The sequence below is a fragment of the Enhydra lutris genome, unplaced genomic scaffold (assembly GCF_002288905.1).
Source record: "Enhydra lutris kenyoni isolate GAN:26980312 unplaced genomic scaffold, ASM228890v2 scaffoldscaffold34, whole genome shotgun sequence".
Taxonomy (NCBI): domain Eukaryota; kingdom Metazoa; phylum Chordata; class Mammalia; order Carnivora; family Mustelidae; genus Enhydra; species Enhydra lutris.
The window spans coordinates 24,697,651-24,719,923 of record NW_019154118.1 but is presented as its reverse complement, the minus strand read 5'-3'; the positions used below and the strand labels follow the sequence as shown (position 1 = coordinate 24,719,923).

The 22,273-nt window shown below is 40.8% G+C and overlaps 1 protein-coding gene across 6 annotated transcripts in view; it reads left to right on the top strand.

The window, feature by feature from the left end:
• Window positions 1-22,273, top strand: part of LOC111153730 (ATM serine/threonine kinase) — a 125,724-nt gene that overhangs the window by 69,116 nt on the left and 34,335 nt on the right. For 5 of the 6 annotated variants that reach the window (XM_022512915.1, XM_022512913.1, XM_022512916.1 and 2 more), the window contains 11 exons: window positions 2,593-2,767; window positions 3,314-3,478; window positions 4,293-4,425; window positions 5,770-5,865; window positions 7,784-7,955; window positions 9,792-9,933; window positions 10,981-11,157; window positions 13,469-13,646; window positions 16,284-16,371; window positions 18,071-18,226; window positions 21,721-21,808. In XM_022512915.1, the coding sequence (XP_022368623.1) occupies window positions 2,593-2,767; window positions 3,314-3,478; window positions 4,293-4,425; window positions 5,770-5,865; window positions 7,784-7,955; window positions 9,792-9,933; window positions 10,981-11,157; window positions 13,469-13,646; window positions 16,284-16,371; window positions 18,071-18,226; window positions 21,721-21,808 (1,570 nt within the window). Of the gene's footprint in view, window positions 1-2,592; window positions 2,768-3,313; window positions 3,479-4,292; window positions 4,426-5,769; window positions 5,866-7,783; window positions 7,956-9,791; window positions 9,934-10,978; window positions 11,158-13,468; window positions 13,647-16,283; window positions 16,372-18,070; window positions 18,227-21,720; window positions 21,809-22,273 lie in introns of those variants that run through there. The other variant, XM_022512919.1, reaches the window with a different exon arrangement.

The following is a 22,273-nucleotide window of genomic DNA, read 5'->3' as shown; positions in this document are numbered from 1 at the left end:
TTTTCATCATCTTTGGGTAAATACCCAGTAATGGAATTATTGGATGGATTATGGATTATGGTTATTCTATTTTTAACATTCTTTGAGGACCCTCCAGACCTCTTCTTAGACATTCTTCATAGTGGCTGCACCAGCTGGCATTCCCACCAACAGTGCACGAGGGTTCCCCTTTCTCCACATCCTGGCCAACACCTGTTATTGCTTGTCTTTTTGATACTAGCCATTCTGATGGAGTGAGGTGATACCTCACTGTGCTTTTGATTTGCATTTCCCTGATGATGAGTGATGTTGGACATCTTTTCATCTTCTCATGTGTCTTTGGGGCATTTGTTTGGGGAAAAAGTCTATTCAAGTACTCTGCCCATTTCTTAATTATTTTTTTAATTGTTGAGTTGTATAAATTCTTTATATATTTTGGATATTAACCCTTGTCACATATGTCATTTGAAGATATCTTGTATCTTGCCTAGTTGTTTTGTTGATGGTTTCTTTTGCTGTGCAAAAAAGATTTTTATTTTGATATAGTCCCAATGATTGTGTGTATGTGTGTGTGTGTGTGTTGTTTGTTTTGTTTTTTTTGGGGGGGGTTTTTTTTGCTTTTCCCTTGCCTGAGGAGGCATATCTAGAAAAATGTTTCTTTGGTTGATATCAAAGGAATTACTGTCTGTGTTTTCTTCTAGGAATTCTGTGGTTTCAGGTTTCACATTAAGGTTTAATGCATTTTTTTCTTAAAGATCTTATTTATTTATTTGACAGACAGAGATCACAAGTAGGCAGAGAGGCAGGCAGAGAGAGGGGGAAGCAGGCTCCCCGCCGAGCAGAGAGCCCGACTCGGGGCTTGATCCCAGGATCCTGGGACCATGACCCGAGCCGAAGGTAGAGGCCCCAATCCACTGAGCCACCTAGGCGCCCCAAGGTTTAATGCATTTTGAGTTTATTTTTGTATATGTTGTAAGGCAGTGGTTTAGTTTCGTTGTTGCCATGTAGCCGTCCACATCTCCCAGCACCATTAGTTGACTGTCTTTTCTCTGTTGTATGGTCTTGTCTCCCTTGTCATAGATTATTGGACCATATAAGCGTGGATTTATTTCTGGGCTCTCTGTTTTGTCCTGAAAACTGCATATTTTACTTTTATTATGTAGCTGGGGAAATCACATTTTCCCCTTCCCCACGGTTTGACTTTTTTTTTAATCGTTGAAGGCTGTGGTGGTCCGTTGGTTGGGTGAGTGTGCTCCACTGTTTGTGCAGGGACCATGTTCCTTGCCACGTGTGGCTGCTGAAGACTGTCCTTAACGTGCGTTCAGGGAGTATTTTGACGGAGATTTCCTTGAATGCCAGGAGTGAGTGAGTGGAAGAGAGAATGAGAATCTTTCCTATTTTTGCCGACTGGCTCTGTGTTAGAACTCTTCTTCAACACTTAGGCAGGTTTGCACTGAACAGAGGGATTAGCCCAGAGTGAAAGTTTATGGTCTTCTCAGGGGATTTTTGGGCAAGTATCTTATCCTGGGCATTTGTGTGTGGCTTTCTAAATTTCCCAGATATATGTGTGATTTTGTTGTATGTCTCAGCAGTAACTTTTTGCTTCTCACAGCTGTGGGTAGTTGGTGAGTTTTATGGTGTTTCCAAGCAATGCTCATGGCTTTTCCAGCCTGGAGAGATCCAAGTTAGATCAGAGCTCAGCCCCTTATGTTAGTTGGTAGCTCCCAGACTGGTTTAGAACAGATGTCAATAATTTGCAAATATGGTCTGCTATGCTCCCTACAGAGCAAAGAGCCAGGACCCCACATTGGGAATGAGGACCATAGGTTTCATGGCAACTGCCAAGCTTTGGAGGGAGTAACGGGGCAAAGACAAGTAGAACACCACAGTTTTCCTACAGTTTTTAAGTTGCCCCCCCTTTTTAATTTAGCATTTGCTTGATTGCTGTAAACCTTGGAATGTTCTACAGAGTTCTGACTGTTTTTCAATTCTCTGTTAGGAGGGGAGGTGGGAGCTATCTACCCCATCATGTTTCTGATGTCACTTTTCTTTTTGGCTTATAAACTTTATTAAGAATTAGATACAGGGGTGCCTGGGTGGCTCAGTGGGTTAAGCCTCTGCGTTTGGCTCAGGTCATGATCTCAGGGTCCTGGAATCGAGACCTGCGTCGGGCTCTCTGCTCAGCAGGGAGCCCATTTCCCCTCTCTCTCTGCCTGCTTCTCTGCCTGCTTATGATCTCTGTCTGTCAAATAAATAAAATCTTTTTTTTTTAAGATTTTTATTTATTTATTTGACAGACAGAGATCACAAGTAGGCAGAGAGGCAGGCAGAGAGAGGAGGAAGCAGGCTCCCTGCTGAGCAGAGCGCCCGATGCGGGGCTCCATCCCAGGACCCTGGGATCATGACCTGAGCTGAAGGCAGAGGCTTTAACCCACTGAGCCACCCAGGCACCCCTAAATAAAATAAAATCTTAAAAAAAAAAAAGAATTAGATACAAAAGTAGACTTTTATGTCTGGCCACTTCAGAATTCAAGCTGCTGAAGAAAAATGACTTCTCCATGAGCTTATGTTCAAGTAGTTTCCCAGAACTCACTACTTTCCTCCCTGTGTCAGGCCTTCTCGTTTCATGGATGTGTCGTTACGGAGCTTTTCCCTGTGCTGTGACCTGCTAAGCCGGGTTTGCCACACGGCAGTCACTTCCTGTAAGGATGCTCTAGAAAATCATCTTCACGTGATTGTTGGTACGCTCATCCCCCTTGTGGATGGTCACATGGAGGTGCAGGAACAGGTACTGCCCCAGATCTTCTTCGCGAGATACGTGAAATAACCTTGGTACAGAGTGTTCTTGAAAGGAGCTGAATGTTTTATGTTTACTCGGTGTAATTAGTCATTTCAGTGAAAATATTCTTTGAAAAATGGTTAGAAAAATTCATATTTATAATCCTTTAATTACAGAGCACTTAGTAATTTTGATCCCACAAATAACCTAGGAGTTTCTGTCTTCAGTTGAAGTGTAGAGGTAACAACAACCAGGGACAGCAGTTGACATCACTGTGATGGTGCAGGAGGTATTACGTCTACAGAATGTTCCAGTGATACTGGCACTTTTCTGTCCCACTGCCCATCCTGTAGCAGCACCTTACACACTTGCTCAGTCATTTGAAAGCCCAGGGACAGTCACATGTGGTACTGTAGAAGTAATTAGAACATTCTTATCTGAGCTGGGTCAGTAGAGTTTTTATTATTTAATACAGTAGGTTTGGTTGTTTTACTTTAAAATATAATTAAACCATTTTTCCATTTTGATTTTTTTTCTTCTTTAAATTATGTTTAGGTATTGGACTTGTTGAAATACTTAGTGATAGATAACAAGGATAATGAAAACCTCTATATGACAATTAAACTTCTAGATCCTTTCCCTGACCATGATGTCTTTAAGGATTTGCGCATTACTCAGCAGAAAATTAAATACAGTAAAGGACCCTTTTCACTTTTGGAGGTAATAATTATTCCATCTTCTTACTATTTTGTGTTAGGGTAGAGAGCAGTACTTTTTTGAAACCTTCCAATTCTCTAAAAGTAAAAAACGGAATCTTTTTAAAAAATTGTGTTTAAAAAAATAACGTAAGATTTGCCCCCCTTTCAACAAATAAAAAGCTGAATCTTAATATATCCTCCTGTATTGCAGTAAAATTTTAACTATCAAGGTTTCTTGGTTAAGATCTGAAATTAAATAATGAAGGAATCTGATCTAAAATATGCTTGATTTTCATACACATCTGATCTATTAGTATCTTAAAATCACCATCTGATCTTTTGAGGGACAACTTAATATTTGAATTAGAGATGATATTTGACTTTTTAAGGGGTTTTTCCAGTTTTAATCTTTAATTTTTATAAACTTGAAAATTTATGTTTGCATGTAATTTTTGGTATAAATGTTATAATTTTAATACTGTATGCTGTATTTGATTATATATCAATATGACAATATAGTTAAATGTACTAAGATATAAAACTGGAGTTATAGTACTAAATGAGTAGAAATATAAGCTTTTCCTTTTGAGGATGCTATTACAGTCTTAAAATCTTAAGTAGGTCATCAGGAGAGAGCCCATTACAATTTAAGTGATTATAACATTGGCAGATTTGCAGTGGAAGAAGGCATTTATTTCTACCTCGTGTGGTGTTAATAGTGATATGAATCAGTGTCTGTAAAAGACATGTACTAATTTTTTTCTCTGAGTTTTATTTGATAGACTTCATCCATGTCCAAAAAGCACATTACATTTTTAACTAATTTTCTGTTTTAGGAAATAAATCATTTTCTCTCCGTGAGTGTTTACGATGCACTTCCTTTGACAAGGCTGGAAGGACTCAAGGATCTCCGCAGACAGCTAGCTCAGCACAAGGACCAGATGGTGGACCTCATGAGAGCATCTCAGGGTACTGATGTTAACGACGCGGGTTATTTATGCGTCTTTCTTTTGGAGAGAGTCTTTTATAAATTCTTACTCTTTGTTTAATTGGCATGGGCTGAGCTTAGACTCTCATCATGTAGTTCATCATTTCTCATCTCCATGTAAAAGAGTTTGTGAGTGATCTCCTCAACTTGAATTAACCCCATTTTATCCATCCGCTACACCTCTGCCAGAATGGTTTCTCTAAACTCAGACACGATCATGTTACTCTACTGCTTGAAACGTTTTTAACCACTTCCCTAGTGCCTGAAAGAAACATTTGAATTCCTTAGGGCCAGGCATATGGGGAATCTGTGGGTATTGCTCCAACTTGTTTAAATAAAAGATATGTGTCCCACTCTAAGTCTCCTATGTATGTGCATACATATAACATGGATGTGTATGTGTGTGTGTGCGCTTTTTTATATACACACATTTGTATATGTTATTAGTTTTGTTTTTGTTTTTGTTTTTCCTTAAGAAAACATTCATTTTTATGTTACTTTGATTTGAGTTTAGGTTATTTTAGTATTGTACTTAGGGGAAACTTTTTCTATTATGTTTTGATTTTCATCTTTTACCCATTAATTTCCTATTTCCATGGTGGTTTTTTTCTGCCAGTAGTTTTAAAAACTGATTTTGGTCTGGATCATATGAGCTCAGAGTTTATAGTGCTTTTGTTCTGAGATGTGTGTGTGCGTGTGTGTGTAAAAGATGATCACCTCTTTCTTTTGTTCTTATGTGTTTGGGTAATTCATTGGTCCAGACCTGTCTTGTCCAAAACAGCCGTTAGCTGTTTTTAGATATTTAAATTTCAGTGAATTAAAGTTCAGTAAAATTTAAAATTGAGTTTCGTTATCGTACTAGCACATGTCAGGTTCTCAGGAGTAATGACGCTCATGGCTGTTGTTGGACAGAGCACATTATAGAACGTTTCTGTCATTGTGAAAGTTCCATCGGACATTGCTGATCGAGACTGAATCTAGGGGTTAAAGACCAAAGTGTACTTCCAGGTTTCTCGTCAGTCAATGTTGAATGATTTTCGTATTTCTTACTCTTAGTGATTTTGCTAAGGTATTGGCTGATAGGCGCAGCTCCTCTTTCTGTGTCTGCCAGATTGTGCTTTGCTGTCACTGTTCCATGGTTCTGTTTTACAAGGAAGTTCAGATACATCACATTATGTTTTTTGACCAGCTCGTGTTTTAAAACCTTGTTTTTAAAAAACCTTTATGAAAGTTTTCAAGTCAGATAATTTAATCTGTAAATGTATTGTAAGGAAACATGTTTTCTTCATGGCAGTTGAAACTGTTTTTTTCTGAACTGCTCCTAGATAACCCGCAGGAGGGCGTCATGGTGAAGCTCATCGTCGGCTTGTCGCAGTTATGCCGCGCGGCCATGAGCCACACTGGGGAGCGGGAGGTTTTAGGTAAATCGTTTGGCTAAATGAGTGTGAGTCTTTATGTTGGAGTTGTCATCTCTGTTTGCAAATTCAGTACAAGTTTGTCACTTTGGGATAACAGGGCACCGTGAGGCGCTAGCTTAGTTGTATTTCTGTTTAGTTGAAGTGGCCCTAAGCAGCCCTTCTTTTCTATTTTCCTTCCTTAAACATTTGCATAAAGTGAAAATTAGTGATTTACACATGTGCATCCCTGTTCACTTAAAAGCACCTTATAAATTTAGAAGTCACAAGTAAGTGTTTGTAGTATTAGGTTGCAAATAAACTGACTTCTGGTATATTTTATAAATATAACTGACCAGGACTTACAGATCTTTTTTATAGGGCAGAGTAAGAGCGAGCATTTGGAGGGCTAGGTGAATTAAACGCAGATAGGAAAACCATATCCGGGCCCTTTCCTACCACGATTTGGGGGGTATCCTAGTGTCAGGTAAATAGCCACCGCACATCCCACCTAGAAGAGGTGTTTAGACTTGGTGATCACTGGATGAAGTCACCCGGACGTTGTCATGACAACGGTGCTTCAAATAAGAGAAATGGAGGAGTAAAAGGTCCTTCACAGATTCTACTTTCTTTCAGTGGAGTCTTTCTTGTCTTCTCAGTGGGAGCCCAATAACTGGAGCACTTCTTTATTTTGTAAGTTTTTTTACTGAAATATACTTTACATACAGAAAAGTATGCAGATAGCAGTATGTACCTTGGAAGTTTTCACAGGCAGAAAGTACTTGTGCATCTAGCACCCAGACCGAGAAACTCGAAACAAGAGCCTTACCAGCACCCTGGAAGTTTCCTCTGAACAAGGAATTCACATGTTTGTCTCTAGTTTAACTGTTTCTAGGGACAGACCTGATTTGCTCCATGAGCCCGGAGCGGCTTTCCTGTGTAGCATAAAATCTTAGGATGGTTGTTTGTCATTCTTAGCAGTGAGAGACCAAAAGCTTTCACCCCCAGGTCAGGAAGCAGACAGGTTGTCTGCTTTCAGCAGTGCTGGTCCACGTTGTCCTGGAGGTTCTAGCGAGAGCAGTGGAACAAGAAGAAAAAAAGCATCCAGAATGGAAAGAAAGAAATAAAACTGTTTGTAGTCACACATGACATGATGCTATATCTAGAAAATCCCAGAGAATCTACAAGAAACCTACTGTAATAAAGCTAATAAATGAATCTGACACAATGTCAGGATATAGGATCCACACACAAAATTTAGTTGTTTCTATACACCCTCAATGAACAATCTAGAAAGAAAATTTCATTCTGTTTGTAATTCTGTTTATAATAACATCTAAGAGAATCTAGTGCTTGGGGATAAGTTCAACCAAGGAAGTGAAAGCCTAGTACTCTGTTTGTCAGAAGTGAGTCACCAAGTACACCGCACACTCAGGGTGAGGAACTAGGGCTCTGCCTTTTGAAAGGAGAGCTATCAAAAAATTTGTGAGTGGATTTTAATTAAATTCCCTCTGGGAAAGAGCATCAGGGTGTTCTCTGGCAGGAACTGCTCTGTCTTTATCTGGGTGGTGACAACACAGGTGGAAAAAAATGTGTGTGTGAATTTTCACTGTACTGGGTATTTAAGATTTATGTATAAATACCTCAAAAATGTTTTAACAGCTTTAAAGTCTGTTGATGAGTTCATCCAGTAGCTGTCTTTAGACTTTCATCCTTACTATATGTATTCTGTTACTAATTTTATAGGGGAAAATATCTTTTGCCTGCATGGATATATAAAGAAAATGCTACAATATATAGTAGCTTCTTTAATCTCTACAGAGTCTTTGAGAAACTGCTTAAATCTTGAAGGATGACGAAACATGATGTTTTTGAAATTAGAAAACTTGTTTTTATGGGAGATCTTTTAGCAACAACTGTACTGAAAAGGAATTTCTAAATCTAGAGGCTGTTGGGAGCTGCCTGGGAGAAGTGGGTCCTGTCGGTTTCTCCACGATAGCTATACAGCATAGTAGAGATACATCTTCTACCAAGGCCCCCGAGTTATTTGTAGATAAAGAACTTCAGTGGACCTTTATAACACTGACCTACCTGAACAACACGCTCGTAGAAGATTGGTGAGTATGGGATGACCCTGTATATCTGCTCGCATCTACTTCGTCTGACATTCAGGGAGATTGATACTTTACCGAAATTATCATCTCCTGAAACCAAAGCATTCTCCTTCAAGTTGCCATAATCCCTGAGGCACCGGCTTCACAGATGAGCATACCATACAAGGTCCATTTTGAATTCTAGTGACTGGACAAACAATAAGAAAATGCCAGGTGGTTCGATAGAGAACATCAAAAATAGGAGAATTGCAAAAGCAGATGTTTTGGGCACTTGTCAAAATCAAAGGCACTGTGCTCATTGAGAATATTTTGATCCTTTTTTTTTTTTTTTAAGATTTTATTTATTTATTTCACAGAGAGAGATCACAAGTAGGCAGAGAGGCAGGCAGAGAGAGAGATAGATATTTTGATCCTTTTAAAGTAAATCCTAGAGAGGAAGCATCATAATCTTAAGGTAATCAGATAGGGTTTTCTTTTGCCCATTTTAATTGTTTATGCAAATAAAATTGCTGCAGATTCTTTCCTCGTTTCACCTGTTTCACCTCGTTTGGTGCTGTGAGATTGCTTCTGCTTTTATTCCTTTGCTGCCCCCGCCCCCCGCAGTTTGTTTTGGGTTTTTTTTGTTTTTTTTTTTTAAAGATTTTATTTATTTATTTGACAGAGAGAAAGAGAGATCACAAGTAGGCAGAGAGGCAGGCAGAGAGAGAGAAGGAAGCAGACTCCCCGTCCAGCAGAGAGCCCAATGTGGGACTCGACCCCAGGACCCTGAGATCATGACCCGAGCTGAAGGCAGAGGCTTAACCCACTGAGCCACTCAGGCTCCTCTCCCCTGCAGTTATTAATAACTCAGGTTTACTGAAAGAATATTAAAAATTTTTGGTAATTTTGGCATTGTTGCTGTAGAATTTTAATTACCAAGACTTTTTTTTTTTTTTTTTTTTAAGATTTTATTTGGGAGGGAGAGAAAGAACACAAGCGGGAGGGACAGAAGGAGAGGGAGAAGCAGACTCCCCATTGAGCAGGGAGCCTGACATGAGGCTCGATCCCAGGACCTAGAGATCATGAACTGACAGATGCTTACCCAACTGAGCCACCCAGTTGCCCCTTGACTTTTTATTTAGAGATGTAAGATTTCCTAAGTAAAAACTGCCTGACACAGTTGACCTTTACACTTTATAGTCGAATGCCACAGGTTTCAACTGCCTGGGTCCATTTATATGTGGACTTTTTTGGTTAAATGCAGTATAGTATATAAATGTATCTTCTCTCTTATATTCTCAAAATATTCTCTTTTATATTCTTCAAAACATTTTCTTTTCTTTTTTTTTTTTTTTTTAAGATTTTATTTATTTGTCAGAGAGAGAGGGAGAGAGAGCGAGTGCAGGCAGACAGAATGGCAGGCAGAGGCAGAGGGAGAAGCAGGCTCCCTGATGAGCAAGGAGCCCGATGTGGGACTCGATCCCAGGACGCTGGGATCATGACCTGAGCCGAAGGCAGCTGCTTAACCAACTGAGCCACCCAGGCGTCCCTCAAAACATTTTCTTTTCTCTAAATTATTTTGTTGTAAAAGTACAGTATGTCACATATATAAATCTATGTTACTTGACTGTGTTATCTGTATGTCTTCCTGTCAACAGCAGAGTATTAGTGGTTAAGTTTTGGGGGGAATTAGGATTTAAATACAGATTTTGACTGTGTGGAGATCAGTGCTCCTAACTCTTTCAAGGGTCAACCTGTAAAATAAATTTAAAATTTTAGATTTAAAAATTTTTTGGAGGTTGTTTCACATTTATCAGTAGTTGATATACTTAGTAAGCATCTGAATTATATGTTTTTCAGTGTCAAAGTGCGATCAGCTGCTGTTACCTGTTTGAAAAGCATTTTAGCTACAAAGACTGGACATAGTTTCTGGGAGATTTACAAGACGACACCTGATCCCATGTTGATCTATCTACAGCCTTTTAGAACATCCAAAAAAAAGGTCTCTCAAATAATAAATGTTTATGGAATACCCAAACAGTTCTCTTTGCTGTGGGATATGAATATCAAGTTGCCTAAATAGTATTATACTAACATTTAACTTTTCTTAGAAGTATTCCAGCTGTATTTGAATCCAGGGGATTTGTGTTTTTAATTATAGCAGTGCGGAAAAGTTGAGATAGAAAGGTCAGCTTACGACTGATTTGGGGGATAGGAGGTGTTCTTAACGATAGGCCTTTTGTCTTGGGAGTAGAAAACCCTTACGCTGATGTGAAGAAATCCACTGATGCTGGTGTGGTTTGTAGGTTTTGCGCAACAAGTGAGTGTATATTTCTGTAGGAAGTTAAAGTATCATAGCCCCTTCGTGAAGTAGAAGATGACCTGTAGACTCTCCCTTTTTCCACTTTAATATCATAACCACGTTTGACTCGAAGGACTCTGAAGGATATTTAAGAACTCTTGCTTCTCTTTTAGTCTAAGTATCCCTCTTTAATAGTTTCTTTTCCTAAAGCTATAGGGAGATAAACAGTAGAATTTTCACCAAATTAACTTGGGGACATATATCCATTGTAGTAATAGTCTTTTTAATATATCATAAATATAATTTTGGTCTTAGTGAAATTACTGGTAATATAAACTATTAATAAAACCAGTAATTAATAAAACCAGTAATAAAACCAGTAAAATCTGTAAAACACTGTAGTTTTAACATTTTGAAGTCCGTTCTCTGTGGTAGACTTGGAGCGGTTTTGTCCATGAGACCAGTGAGGCAGAGAGTTTGTGATGTGCCTTGTGCTACTAGTGAGCTTCGAATAGATCTCAAGTATCCTGCTGTGTAGACCAGTAATTCTTGATCATACCACTTGGCCTTTCATATAAACATAAATCTGTTTTAATTTTAAGAGTTATCCATTGCCTCCAGAATTATTTTTAACTATATTTAGTTTGGTTTAGAAACAGATTTATGCCTAGATACTTGTTCTGCATGGAAAAGAGAAAATATATTTCTAATTACTGTACTTACGTGTTTTGACTGTTTTCTCTCTAGTTTTTGGAAGTGCCCAGACTAGACAAAGAAAATCCTTTAGAAGGCCTGGATGATATGAGCCTGTGGATTCCTCAAAGTGAAAACCATGATGTTTGGATAAAGAGGCTGACTTGTGCTTTTTTGGATAGTGGAGGCACAAAAAGTGAAATTCTTCAATTATTAAAGCCAATGTGTGAAGTAAGAAGATTAATGAGTCTGCCTTAATCCCTTTCTACCTGTGCTTTTTGTATTTGAGCCTTCTCTTCGTAGTTTCCTTTGGTTGTGCCATTCCATTTGGCTTCCAGTCCGTATTTATGGCCTCTGTTTCTAAGAGGGGTGCGGGGGTCATGCACGTCATCTCCAGGAGCATCACCTGTGCTCAGCTGTTGGGAGTCCATCAAACGGGGCATCTTCATGTAGCGGGAGCTCTGTGTGGTCGGGTTCAGCTGTGGCGGAGCTACGTACCAGATGAGCTCTAAAGGGTGCCTTGCTTCGTTTGTTACTGACAATAGTTAACAATACTTACAGTAACCAGAAGTCTGCTCTTTTTTAATTTATTTTTTTAAGGTTGTTGTCATTTACTTTCCCTAGTATACTTTCTTGAGTAAGGAAAAGAGCTAGGGTAGCAGTTAATATTGCGTTTTTATTTTTATTTATTGGTTTATTTTTTTTAAAAGATTTATTTATTTATTAGAAAGAGAGAGTGAGCAGGCACTCTCTTTCTCACCTTTCCCACTCTAGAGAAAGAGAGAATTCCAGGCAGATGCCGTGCTAAGTGTGGAACCTGATGCGGGGTTCCATCTCGTGACCCCGAGCTCACGACCTGAGCCAAAACCAAGGGTTGGATGCTTACCTTACTGTACGACCCAGCCGCTCCTGCTTTTTTATTTCTGAAGGTGTCATACAGTTTGTTTCAGTAGAGTAATGGCTTAACGCCAAATCAAACACAAAATTTACGCGCTTTTATCAAGTGTGCCGGCCAAAGCAGTGTAATATCATGATGCTCCAAGATTTTAGTGCTAGTGGAATTTATATGGCCCCATCAAGCATGATTCAGTGATAGTTTGAAAACAAAATATCTGACTAGTTCAAACAGCTACCAGTTAAAAGTAACTAACTGATAGACAATGGCGTGGATGGAACTGGAGGGTATTATGCTGAGCGATATAAGCCAGTCAGAGAAAGATAAATAGCATATGATTTCACTCATTTGTGGAATTTAAGAAACAAAACAGATGAATGTAGGGGAAGGGGGGAAAAGAAAGAGAGGGAAACAAACCGTAAGAGACTGTTTGCGGCAGTGAACAGACAGAAGGTTGACAGAAGGAGGTGAGTGGGGGATGGGCTAGACGGGGATGGGCATTAAGGAGGACTTGAGGGCACTTGTGATGAGCCCTGGGTGTTGTATGTCAGCGATGAATCACTGAATTCCACTTCTGAAACCAGTTTTACCATGTATGTTAACTAATTAGAATTCAAGTAAAAAATAAGAAACCAAAACTGATAGTGGAGAGTATATTGTTTGATAAAGTGCCTTCATCGAAAGCAGTTTAAAAAGCAGTCTTTGCTTCTACAGAAGAAGTGCTGGCAGTGAATAAATTATCACACCCCGCGTTACTACATTGTACTTGTATCGAGTCCGCTCAGTGATAGCCTTGACACACACACACACACACAGCGTTTCCCGTTAGTGAACATGGCCAAGGGTTTTTCATAAAGTTCTGACTTTGCGCCACAAGATAAAATGTTCCAGATACACATATACACAACACCCCAATTCCAAATTCCTTCACTTCTTTATTTCTAAAACTGCCGTTTTTATTTGTCTTTATTTTAAAAAGAAAGTGTGCATTTGGTAGTCTGTCGTCTGTCCTGTGAGTGTGGTATGTGATGAATACGTGAAGAGAGTACCGTGACAAAGATAAGGTTGTGTACTATTTTAATGTATCACAAGGATTAAAGTGCTTTTCTACACTTAGGAGTATATCACAGATAAGTACCCAAATTGTATACTCAAATAGGAGTTTATTAAAATAAATAAACACTTGAACATGCCTGTTGTAGGTTTCCACTGAGTGTAGAAAATGTACAAAAATCAGATTTTCAGCTTTTCTCTTAAACTTTGATTCCCCGTTTTCCTTTATATCAAATTAGAAAACTGTTATTAATAACACTTCCAACTCTGAAATTTTATTTGCAGTCATGATGTAATAATTTCATTTGTGAACATCATCCTGTTTCATTAAGTGCCTAAGACCCAGATTGGCAACGGACAGTTGTTGTGAAATGAACACATTTGTTTCACGTCAACACTGTAGGGAACTTTGATTTTTCTTGAGCCCTGCCTGGTACATGCATTTTGCGTGTGTTTTAGAGATACATTGAGTTCATGACAGATTCGTCTGTCGTTTTTCTTTTAAGTCTGAGATGCCAGTAACGGAACGAGAATGTTAAGCGAACTAGATGATTTTCACGCGGACTGTTGATGCCACATGTTTGTATGTTCCAGGTGAAAACGGACTTTTGTCAGACTGTGCTTCCATACTTGATTCATGATGTTCTACTCCAAGATACAGATGAATCACGGAGAAACCTGCTTTCTGCACACGTTCAGGGATTTTTCACGAGCTGTTTCAGACACTCCTCACCAGCGAGCCGATCCACGACCCCCGCAAATTTGGATTCAGGTATTCGGTTAAATTTCTAGCATTTATACTGTTAACTTCTCAGTTCTAGAGAAAGATTTTGTGTGAATCCCTTCAGGATGCTATATTGGCTTAATTCTGTAACCTCTAAGTATTTATTTTCTCATCCTCCGGAGCATGGAGATGAAAGTCGTGGTCCATTTTCCACGAGACAGTGTGTGTAAAGCACCTGGGTTAGCGCTCGGTGCGGAACACTTCACCAGGGAATTTTGGCTTCTGATAGTGGAGTGGCTCACGGAGCGTTCCGTGTGTGTCGGGCCCTGTGCTCGGCACTAGCACCCCAGATACGAAGAAGACCGCCTACATCCTCGCAGTGGGAAAAGCAGACAAATAAATGCAAGCAAATATTCTGGGTCCTGTACTGGAAGATAGGTTGAGATTTTATGGTAAAGATCTGGCCAACTCATCTTTTTAAAATAACCCTTTGTATTACAGAATATTTGTTGTGGAAAATAATAGAGAAATTAGCATAAATTTAAAAATTAAGTTGCCTATAATCCTATGATCTAGGATCACTGTGGTTAATATTTGGTCTACTTCCTTGGATTTTTTTTTTTGAACAATAGCAACAACAAAAAAAACCCAAAACAAAACAACCCTCCCCCAGAAAAAAACAAAATAGATTATACTTTGTTGACTTACATAACTGAATTTCTTTTTATGCTTCATAATATTCCCCACAGTAGGAACGTATAGCAGGAGAACTGCCATGGGGAGAGGAGTAGTGTGTCGTGTGTATACGTAATACATCCACGCGTACTGGAGGGCTCGCTGTGGGTCCGGTTTTCAAACCTAAAATTAAAGGGAAAAAATTCAAAATCTAGAATGTTAACTTACCGTCTTTAATATGTGTTAGTAACGTATTTTATGTGCACACATGAAACCAGGTACAGATTCACTTAGTGTACGTGAGACCAGGACGCTTCTCGGACGGACGGTTGTTGACTTGTGTGTTTCACTGCGGCCAACCTGCTCTTCCCCAGTCTCGACTGTGGTTCCTGTCACTTCGGCGTACGTTGTGACCACATGCCTCTCCCAGTCGTCCTTTCTGGACTGCTGAAACCTCTGCTTGACATGACCGTGGTGTCTGGTCGGCCTCCGTTTGCTCTGTTCTGTGTTTTGCGAGTTCTTCTCCATTGACAGCACTTACACGTCTCTCGGGTGAAATAATACAGTTTTTAAACATAGACATGGAAGCTCCTTCTGTGTTCTGGTAGATTACAAGCTGGTCTTGTAAATGATCCACAGTATGCTTATGGGAATTTTCTTTAGATTATCAAAATGAAATTCATGAAATAAAAATTCTCGTAGAGACTTTTGCAAACTAAACTATATCTCCTGTCCTTAATTTGGGAAATAAGGTGTACGTAGTTCAATTACCAGTAAACATTTAAACTTTAAATACTAAGATAATATTAAAGTCATATTAAAAACAATTTTTATTACTAAACTAATATGATCTGTCACCGCCTACGATGACCTGGCAGCTCATTATGAACATGGCCAAGACTTTCCTGCTACCATATATACATACATATTTATGCTGTCACCATTCATAGGTAAAAATAGCCTGTTTTATTTTACCTCTACATAAAGTGCCGCATCTATATGGCTGTAAAAGAAAATTTAAATTTCATGTGTGAAATTCTGTGGTTTAAAAGGAAAGTACATCCTGATTGCTGTCAGATTAAATGGTTTATCTTTCCTGCCTTCCCTTGAACGTCTCCTGTGCATCCCAGACTCACTTCTCAAAGTAAACTTAACCCTCTTCATCCCCTTCCCTTGGCCTACTTCTCTCATGTCTTCAGTGAATGGCACTCAGTTGCCCAAGCCCGAGAACCTCTCTCTCATGTCCCTGTGGTGGCCAGATCCTGTCAGTTCTCTGTGGTAAAGAATGTGTCTGTTCCTCACTTGGCCCAGTGTCCCTACTGCCTTCCAGCTCTGGGGTTCGGCACAGGTGGTACTGTTCCAGTAAATTCTTGTTGGCCGTCTCAGGAGTGTGACTGGTGCCTGGAACACTGTCACTCTTCTGTCAGATACCACTGTCCCCATGAAACTTCTTTTATTCAGATCAGGTTCCTTTCAATAGGCCTCTCTGTGCCGTCCCCCTGCCTGGTGCTAGCACTCGGCACACTGTGGTCACGAGTTTGGTGTGGTCACAGCAGTAGCCTGTCGTGTTCAGGATCGTATCCCGAGCACCCAGTAGAAATATAATTAAATTCTCAGTTTTACTAAATACAGTAGTTGTTGTTGTTGTTGTTGTTTTAAGATTTTATTTATTAGGAAGAGAGAGATAGTGCATGAGCAGGGGAGGGGCAAAGGGAGAGGGAGAAGCGGGTTTCCCATGGACCAGGTCACTGGACGCGGGGCTTGATCCCAGGACCCTGGGATCATGACCTGAGCCGAAAGAAGGGACTTCACCAACTGAGCCACCTGGGTGCCCCTAAGCACAGTAGTTTGTTTCAAAAAATAAGAAATGCCATTAAATTCTGCTTCTCCATTCATATTCATTAAGAACCAGTTTTGTGCCAGGTTCTGCACATCCCACCAGATGCACGAGGGAGGAGTGTGCGTAAGCAGGTCTGTCCGGGACTAAGGGGAGCGCTCTTTCGTTTTCAGAGCCCGAGCACCTGTTCCGATGCTGTGTGGATAAAAAGTCACAGAGGACAATGCTTGCCGTTGTGGACTACATGAGGAGACAGAAGAGGTAACGAAGTCAATATTGCTGCTTGAGTTTGGGGATTTAGCAGTGTTAATTTTAACTTTAAATTTTAAATTTTGCTGGTTGAATTTTACCATGATTATTTTAGGTGCTGCTGCTGTAAGGCGCCATATTTAATTTGTGTGATGCTTGGATCTTCCTGAAATAATCCATATTCGGGGTGACACTTTGGCTAAGACAATATCAGGAACTGGATAAGATAAAGTTTCCCATCTGTGAATCACAGGCCTCAAAATGCGTGGTTCTGTATCCTGTGCTGTGGCGGTGTTTATTTTCTTGACGGTGGTAAATGGTTCTATCGTACAATATCTTGTTCCTGTTGGTCCTCATGAGAGTTTTAACAGTGAGTGCAGGGGTTGCCAGAGGTCACGGGCAGGTTGACCCGTGCTGCTCCTGAGTTGACCAGAGTTGCGAGCAAACGGTAGGAGGCCGGTCACTGGGGAGGTAGAATTGGTGGCTTGTGGTGTGCAGGCCGGCTGGTGGCAGTGGTTGACAAAGCGTGGGGAGGAGAGGCAGAAGGAAACTGAAAATCGCCGCAGGCCTTGACGCCTGTCCCCCTCTTCCGTCCTGCTCCGCTCCTAGAAGCTCTGGGTCTTTCAGTGTCTTGGCTGCCAGTTAGAAGGTTACTGGTTCACTTTCTTGTCCTGTACCAGACCCTCTTCTGAGAAAGCCCGGAAAGAGCTTTAACTGCAGCTGGAGCCTCTCTTTCCTCGGGGTGGGGAAGCCTCTCACCTTGGAATCGTCCGGTGTGGAATTCTCATCGAGGTGGAACGGTCTCGCCCTGGGCAGGCCCCGGAGAGCATAGGAGTTCTTCGACTTCAGTTCTCGTTCTGACTAGCCCTCGAGGAAGAGCTGGAGAGAATGTGAATAGAACAAAGCGTGTAAAGACCCGAGTTCAAGTCCAGGTCCGGGACTTAGGAGCTGTGTGATCTCTGAAATGCAGGTTCCCCGGTAGCTGTAGTTCAGTGTCAGCACCTGACTCGTCAGCCTGTGAGCATCGTTGAGTCTCTGCAGCGACTGTTGATGACGTGCTGTCCCCGGGCTTTACAAGTGAGGAAACTGAGGCTCAGGAAGTGAGGTTGCTGCAAATGCTACAGCTTGCGGTTGGGGGGTCCAGCTGGATTTTAACCAGGCTGTGCCCCCTCCTCAACCAGCACCCTTAGCCACGCCCTGTCGCGTCTCCTGTGTCATGATGGTTTTGGAAGAGGTGTTATCTCTGGTCCCTTCCGGTCCTGGCCTGCTGTTAGCACAGAAGACGGTGGTTTGGTAACTTAGGAAATGAACTGCACTAGGAGAAACACATAGTCGTGTCTTAGCAGAGACAGTCCTTGCATCCGGTCGCGCACTAGAAAAGCTTTGTGTAGGTGTTGCTCGCGGTGCTGGGCGGCCCGTGCTTAGCCTGTGGTCAGTGGACGCCTTGATGGAGTGCGAACGTGAACCCCACGTCTGTATGATCTGATGACCCGTCGCCTTCCTGGCTGGCGCTCTGCGAAGGGTCAGAGTTCGGGCTCTTCATGCTGAGAGTGGGCTGGCTGTATGTTGGGAGGCACACGGGCTCGGGTGATTTGAGCGTCATTTTCTTTTTCACCAGAGCTCGATTGCACTGTATTCTAGACGAGCTTGCTTTTCTCTTGATTGTGAAAGTGAAGAAAGGGACCTGACGTCGTGTTACATTTTTCTTTAGACCCTCCTTAGGAACAGTTTTTGATGATGCCTTCTGGCTGGAGTTGAATTATCTAGAGGTTGCCAAGGTCGCTCAGTCTTGTGCTGCTCACTTTACAGCATTGCTCTACGCAGAAATCTACGCAGATAAGAAAAGCATGGAAGACCAAGACAGAAGGTAATGGGATTCAGACCTTTGGTTTTTTAAATTGGTGTTGACATGGTTTCGGTCACTGTAAATATAGTTCGTTTTGCTCCTGCTTCTCTATTTAAATGACATCTTAGAAGCTGTCTGTCTTTTAAAGTGAAATGATAACATTTTAAAAGAAAGAAAAGGGGTGGGGCTCCTGGGTGGCTCAGTGGGTTAAGCCTCTGCCTTCGGCTCAGGTCATGATCCCGGGGTCCTGGGATCGAGCCCCGCATCGGGCTCTCTGTTTGGTGGAGATCCTGCTTCCTCCTCTCTCTCTGCCTGCCTCTCTGTCTACTTGTGATCTCCCTGTCACATAAATAAATAAAGTCTTTAAAAAAAAAAGGAATAAAAGGGGTGTTTATTAGATAAGACTTGTAGAAATTCTCCAGATAGCAAGCTCCTGGGGGACAGAGACCACAGTTACGTCTCTCTGTATTCCCCACAGCAGGTAGCATCGGGAACTTAAGACAAGTGATCACAGTTTTCACATGATTGAGTGATTCCCCGATTTCAGTGAAATTAATTTTACCACTAATACCCCAGCTTATTCAAAATCCGTTTTACTTGCTAAGTAAGTACTTAGTTTTACTAAGCAATGTAATGGATTTCTTTCTGTTTCTAAATCACTTTGATTACTTTGCTATCTACCTGGATTTCTACTGATTTAATTAGCTTTTCCTCTGAGTTAGAACTCTTCTAAGGGTCGAATAGGTGTTTCCTAGATCATAGCGGAAAAGGAAAAGCATCAAGGGTAGAGAGTGGAAAACACGCACTGTATTATCCCAGCAGCCCTCCTTGGATTTATTCATCTGACATGGCCTAGTGTTTATTTTTGTTGTCAGTCTCGTTTTCCAACCACAGAACCATTCATATTACAGAATCGAAAAAGCGAAGATGTACAATGTTGCTTCATTTCTCATGCTTGCGACTTACAGTTTCTGCTTTGGGTGTCCTTAGGCTGGAAGTACTGTGGGTCTTAGACTGTGGAAAACCCGGAGCCAGAATTCAGATCCTACTCCAAACATAAATCAGTGTGCCTGGACTGATTTCTTAACTCTCTGGCTTGGTATTTAATTTCTATTTTTCAACTGAAAACAAAAATCGATATGTAGATACTGTGTGTAACATGTGATTGATGTGTTCACCATCATTGTTGACTTTGTACGAAGACAATTCTGTTCTCGAAGTATGTAATGAGTATGTGAAATGGGTTATTGCTTATTCTTAGAGACTTAAAATCTGAGTCAGGGGGCGCCTGGGTGGCTCAGTTGGTTAAGCAACTGCCTTCGGCTCAGGTCATGGTCCCAGAGTCCTGGGATCAAGTCCCGCATTGGGCTCCCAGCTCCATGGGGAGTCTGCTTCTCCCTCTGACCTCCCCTTTCATGCTCTCTCTCTCTCTCAAAATAAATAAATAAAAATCTTAAAAAAAAAAAAAAAAATCTGAGTCAGGGTCTGCATAGGAATTCTGATCTGAATGTGTTTCAGTATCCTGGTTTCACAGAGTATTTCTTACTAATCAGGAGGGAATAACTGAACTCTTTAATGGGTGTAAATAAAATCACCTGAATTGGTAGGTAGGTGATTGTATAGAATTTGGCACATTTTTGCAAAATTGCTTATTTAATAAGCAGGAGGGCCTGGATTTTTATTTTGGTCAACTTTAAAGATTTTATTTATCTTTAAATAAAAAAATCTTTAAAGATTTTATTTATTTATTTATTTATTTGACAGAGATCAAAAGTAGGCAGAGAGGCAGGCAGAGAGAGAGGGGGAAGCAGGCTCCCTGCTAAGCGAGCCCTGCGTCAGGCTTGATCCCAGGACCCTGAGATCATGACCTGAGCCGAAGGCAGAGGCCTAACCCAGGTGCCCCTATTTTGGTTAACTTTGGGAACGAGTCCTTGACACATAAGGCTTGCTGTCTGCTTTACCAGTTTGGTTTTGACTTTTTCCCGCCAGGTGCCCGATGGCAAAGGGAGAGCAGACAGAGAGATGAGCTTGACGGAGGGCAGGGAATGCTAGTTTTCTTCAGTGACTCGGAGAAGTTGGATTTGTTAACTTGCTCTTGAGCACAAATGAAATTTCCAAGTTAGTGTCTGTAGTTATTTCAGAGAGAAATCCAAAACTCCCTCATTCCGATCTAGAGAGAGGCGTTAGCTCCTGGCCTCAGTGGTTTCGGTGTTCCTGGTCCAGTGGGGCGTTGACTGCCAGGGGAGGGTTACAGCCTTGGGCTGACCAAGTCATCACCTGCAGGACTGTCTCCCCACTTTCCAGATTTCTCCTCTGAAACCTAACTCTCTCTCCATGACTTGCCAGTGAAGAAACTCCGTAGTGTCTGGATAGAAAAGTCGGGGGTTGTCAGTGTGCTTCCGTCCCTCGGCGCTCTGTGCCCCCTCCAGGGGCTCTGTGTTCCTTGTTTTTACAGATGCTGTTTCTATCAGATGAGTACGAACCCATAAATATACTTTAGTTTTCCTCATTGTTGAGCTTTATGATGAATTATATGTGGACTTTTCTACAACTTGTTTTTCCACTCAGTATTTTTGTGAACTTTATGCGTGTGTGGCTGTGGTTCATTCGTCACTGCCGCTTCGTGTTCCTCGCGAGGACACAGCACGGTTCGTTGGCCCGTTCCCCGGTTAATGATCTGTGTCTCGGTGTGAAATTACCGGGTTGCCGGGTATGCAGAATTTCAGCCTTAAAAACATAATGCCAAATTATTTTTAATGTCGTTATACCAATTTGCATCCTTCTCGGAAATGTAGTTCAGGAGGGAGGAGGTGAGTAGAAAGCCTTACATTTAAGTAAGGGGCCGAACAGGAGTACTAGAGGTACTACAGGTACTACCACTTATAAGATTTATTTTATACTCTGGATTATTCTTGTCGTAAACAGTTCAGGGGTGACATGATTTCTGAGTTGAAATCACTTACGGGACTGAGTGTCTTATATATAAATGCATGGTTTACAGCTCAGGCCTTGGACTCCACAAATCCAAGTTTTCATCCTGTTGCTTAGTTTTATAATCTTAGGGGTCGGGGGAATCCCACTGATGCCCTTCTTTCTCAACACCTAATATTATCAGACTTCTTAATTTTTGCCAGTTTATTAGGTGGTAAGTAGTGTCTCACTGTGGTCTTAATTTGTGTGCCCGTGCTTATTAATGAGGTTGAACTTCAGGTAAAACCACTGATAGAACATTTAGGAAGTGGGGAGCATCTGTTTTGAAACAGGCCAGGCTCTGTAAATAAGTGTATTTTGGTATCTGGCCTCCCCATATATCAGACTGTCATTAAAATTTGATTCTCCTTCAAAATATTAATGCTCACAATTGTGTAAGTTATATTGAATTTTAAAATGTAAATGTTTCACTATGTTTTATCTATGACCTTGGTTAATTTTTCCCATCCAAGTCTATACTGTCTATATTAACAAGCTTCAAAGTAGTATATTCTCATTAAAAGAAATGCTCTTGTTACAAACAGAAGTCTTACGTTTGAAGAAGCAAGCCAGAGTACAGCTATCTCTAGTTTGAGTGAAAAAAGTAAAGAAGAAACTGGAATACGTTTACAGGTAAATATTATAGAGACCTTATTTGTGATACTATTTATTTTATATTTTGGATAATTATTTTGTTGCAGAGATTATAGAGATGTCATTTGATTTTCAAGCAGATGTTACTTTTTGGACTGAGTGTCATGTACATAAGTTCCTGGTCTGAAGGTTGGGCCTTGGAGTAGCAGAGAGACTTGAGTTCTAATTCCGACTCAGCCACTTTGTTGTAAAATCTGGCACAAAATTACTTACCTCTCCAACCTTGAGTTCCTTTCTCTGGAAGTTGGGATAGAAACCACCTGTCTCGCAGGGTGAATTTATACCATGTGTTTTCTGCCACAGTAGCCTGTTCATTTTCTTTGTATCATTTAACATTTATAATCGTATATTCATTTGTTTCCTTGTTTATCGTATGTCACACCTCAGGGCAGATGGCTTCTTCTATAAATCTCTTAATGTCCATCCTCCCTGAATCTCTTTGGT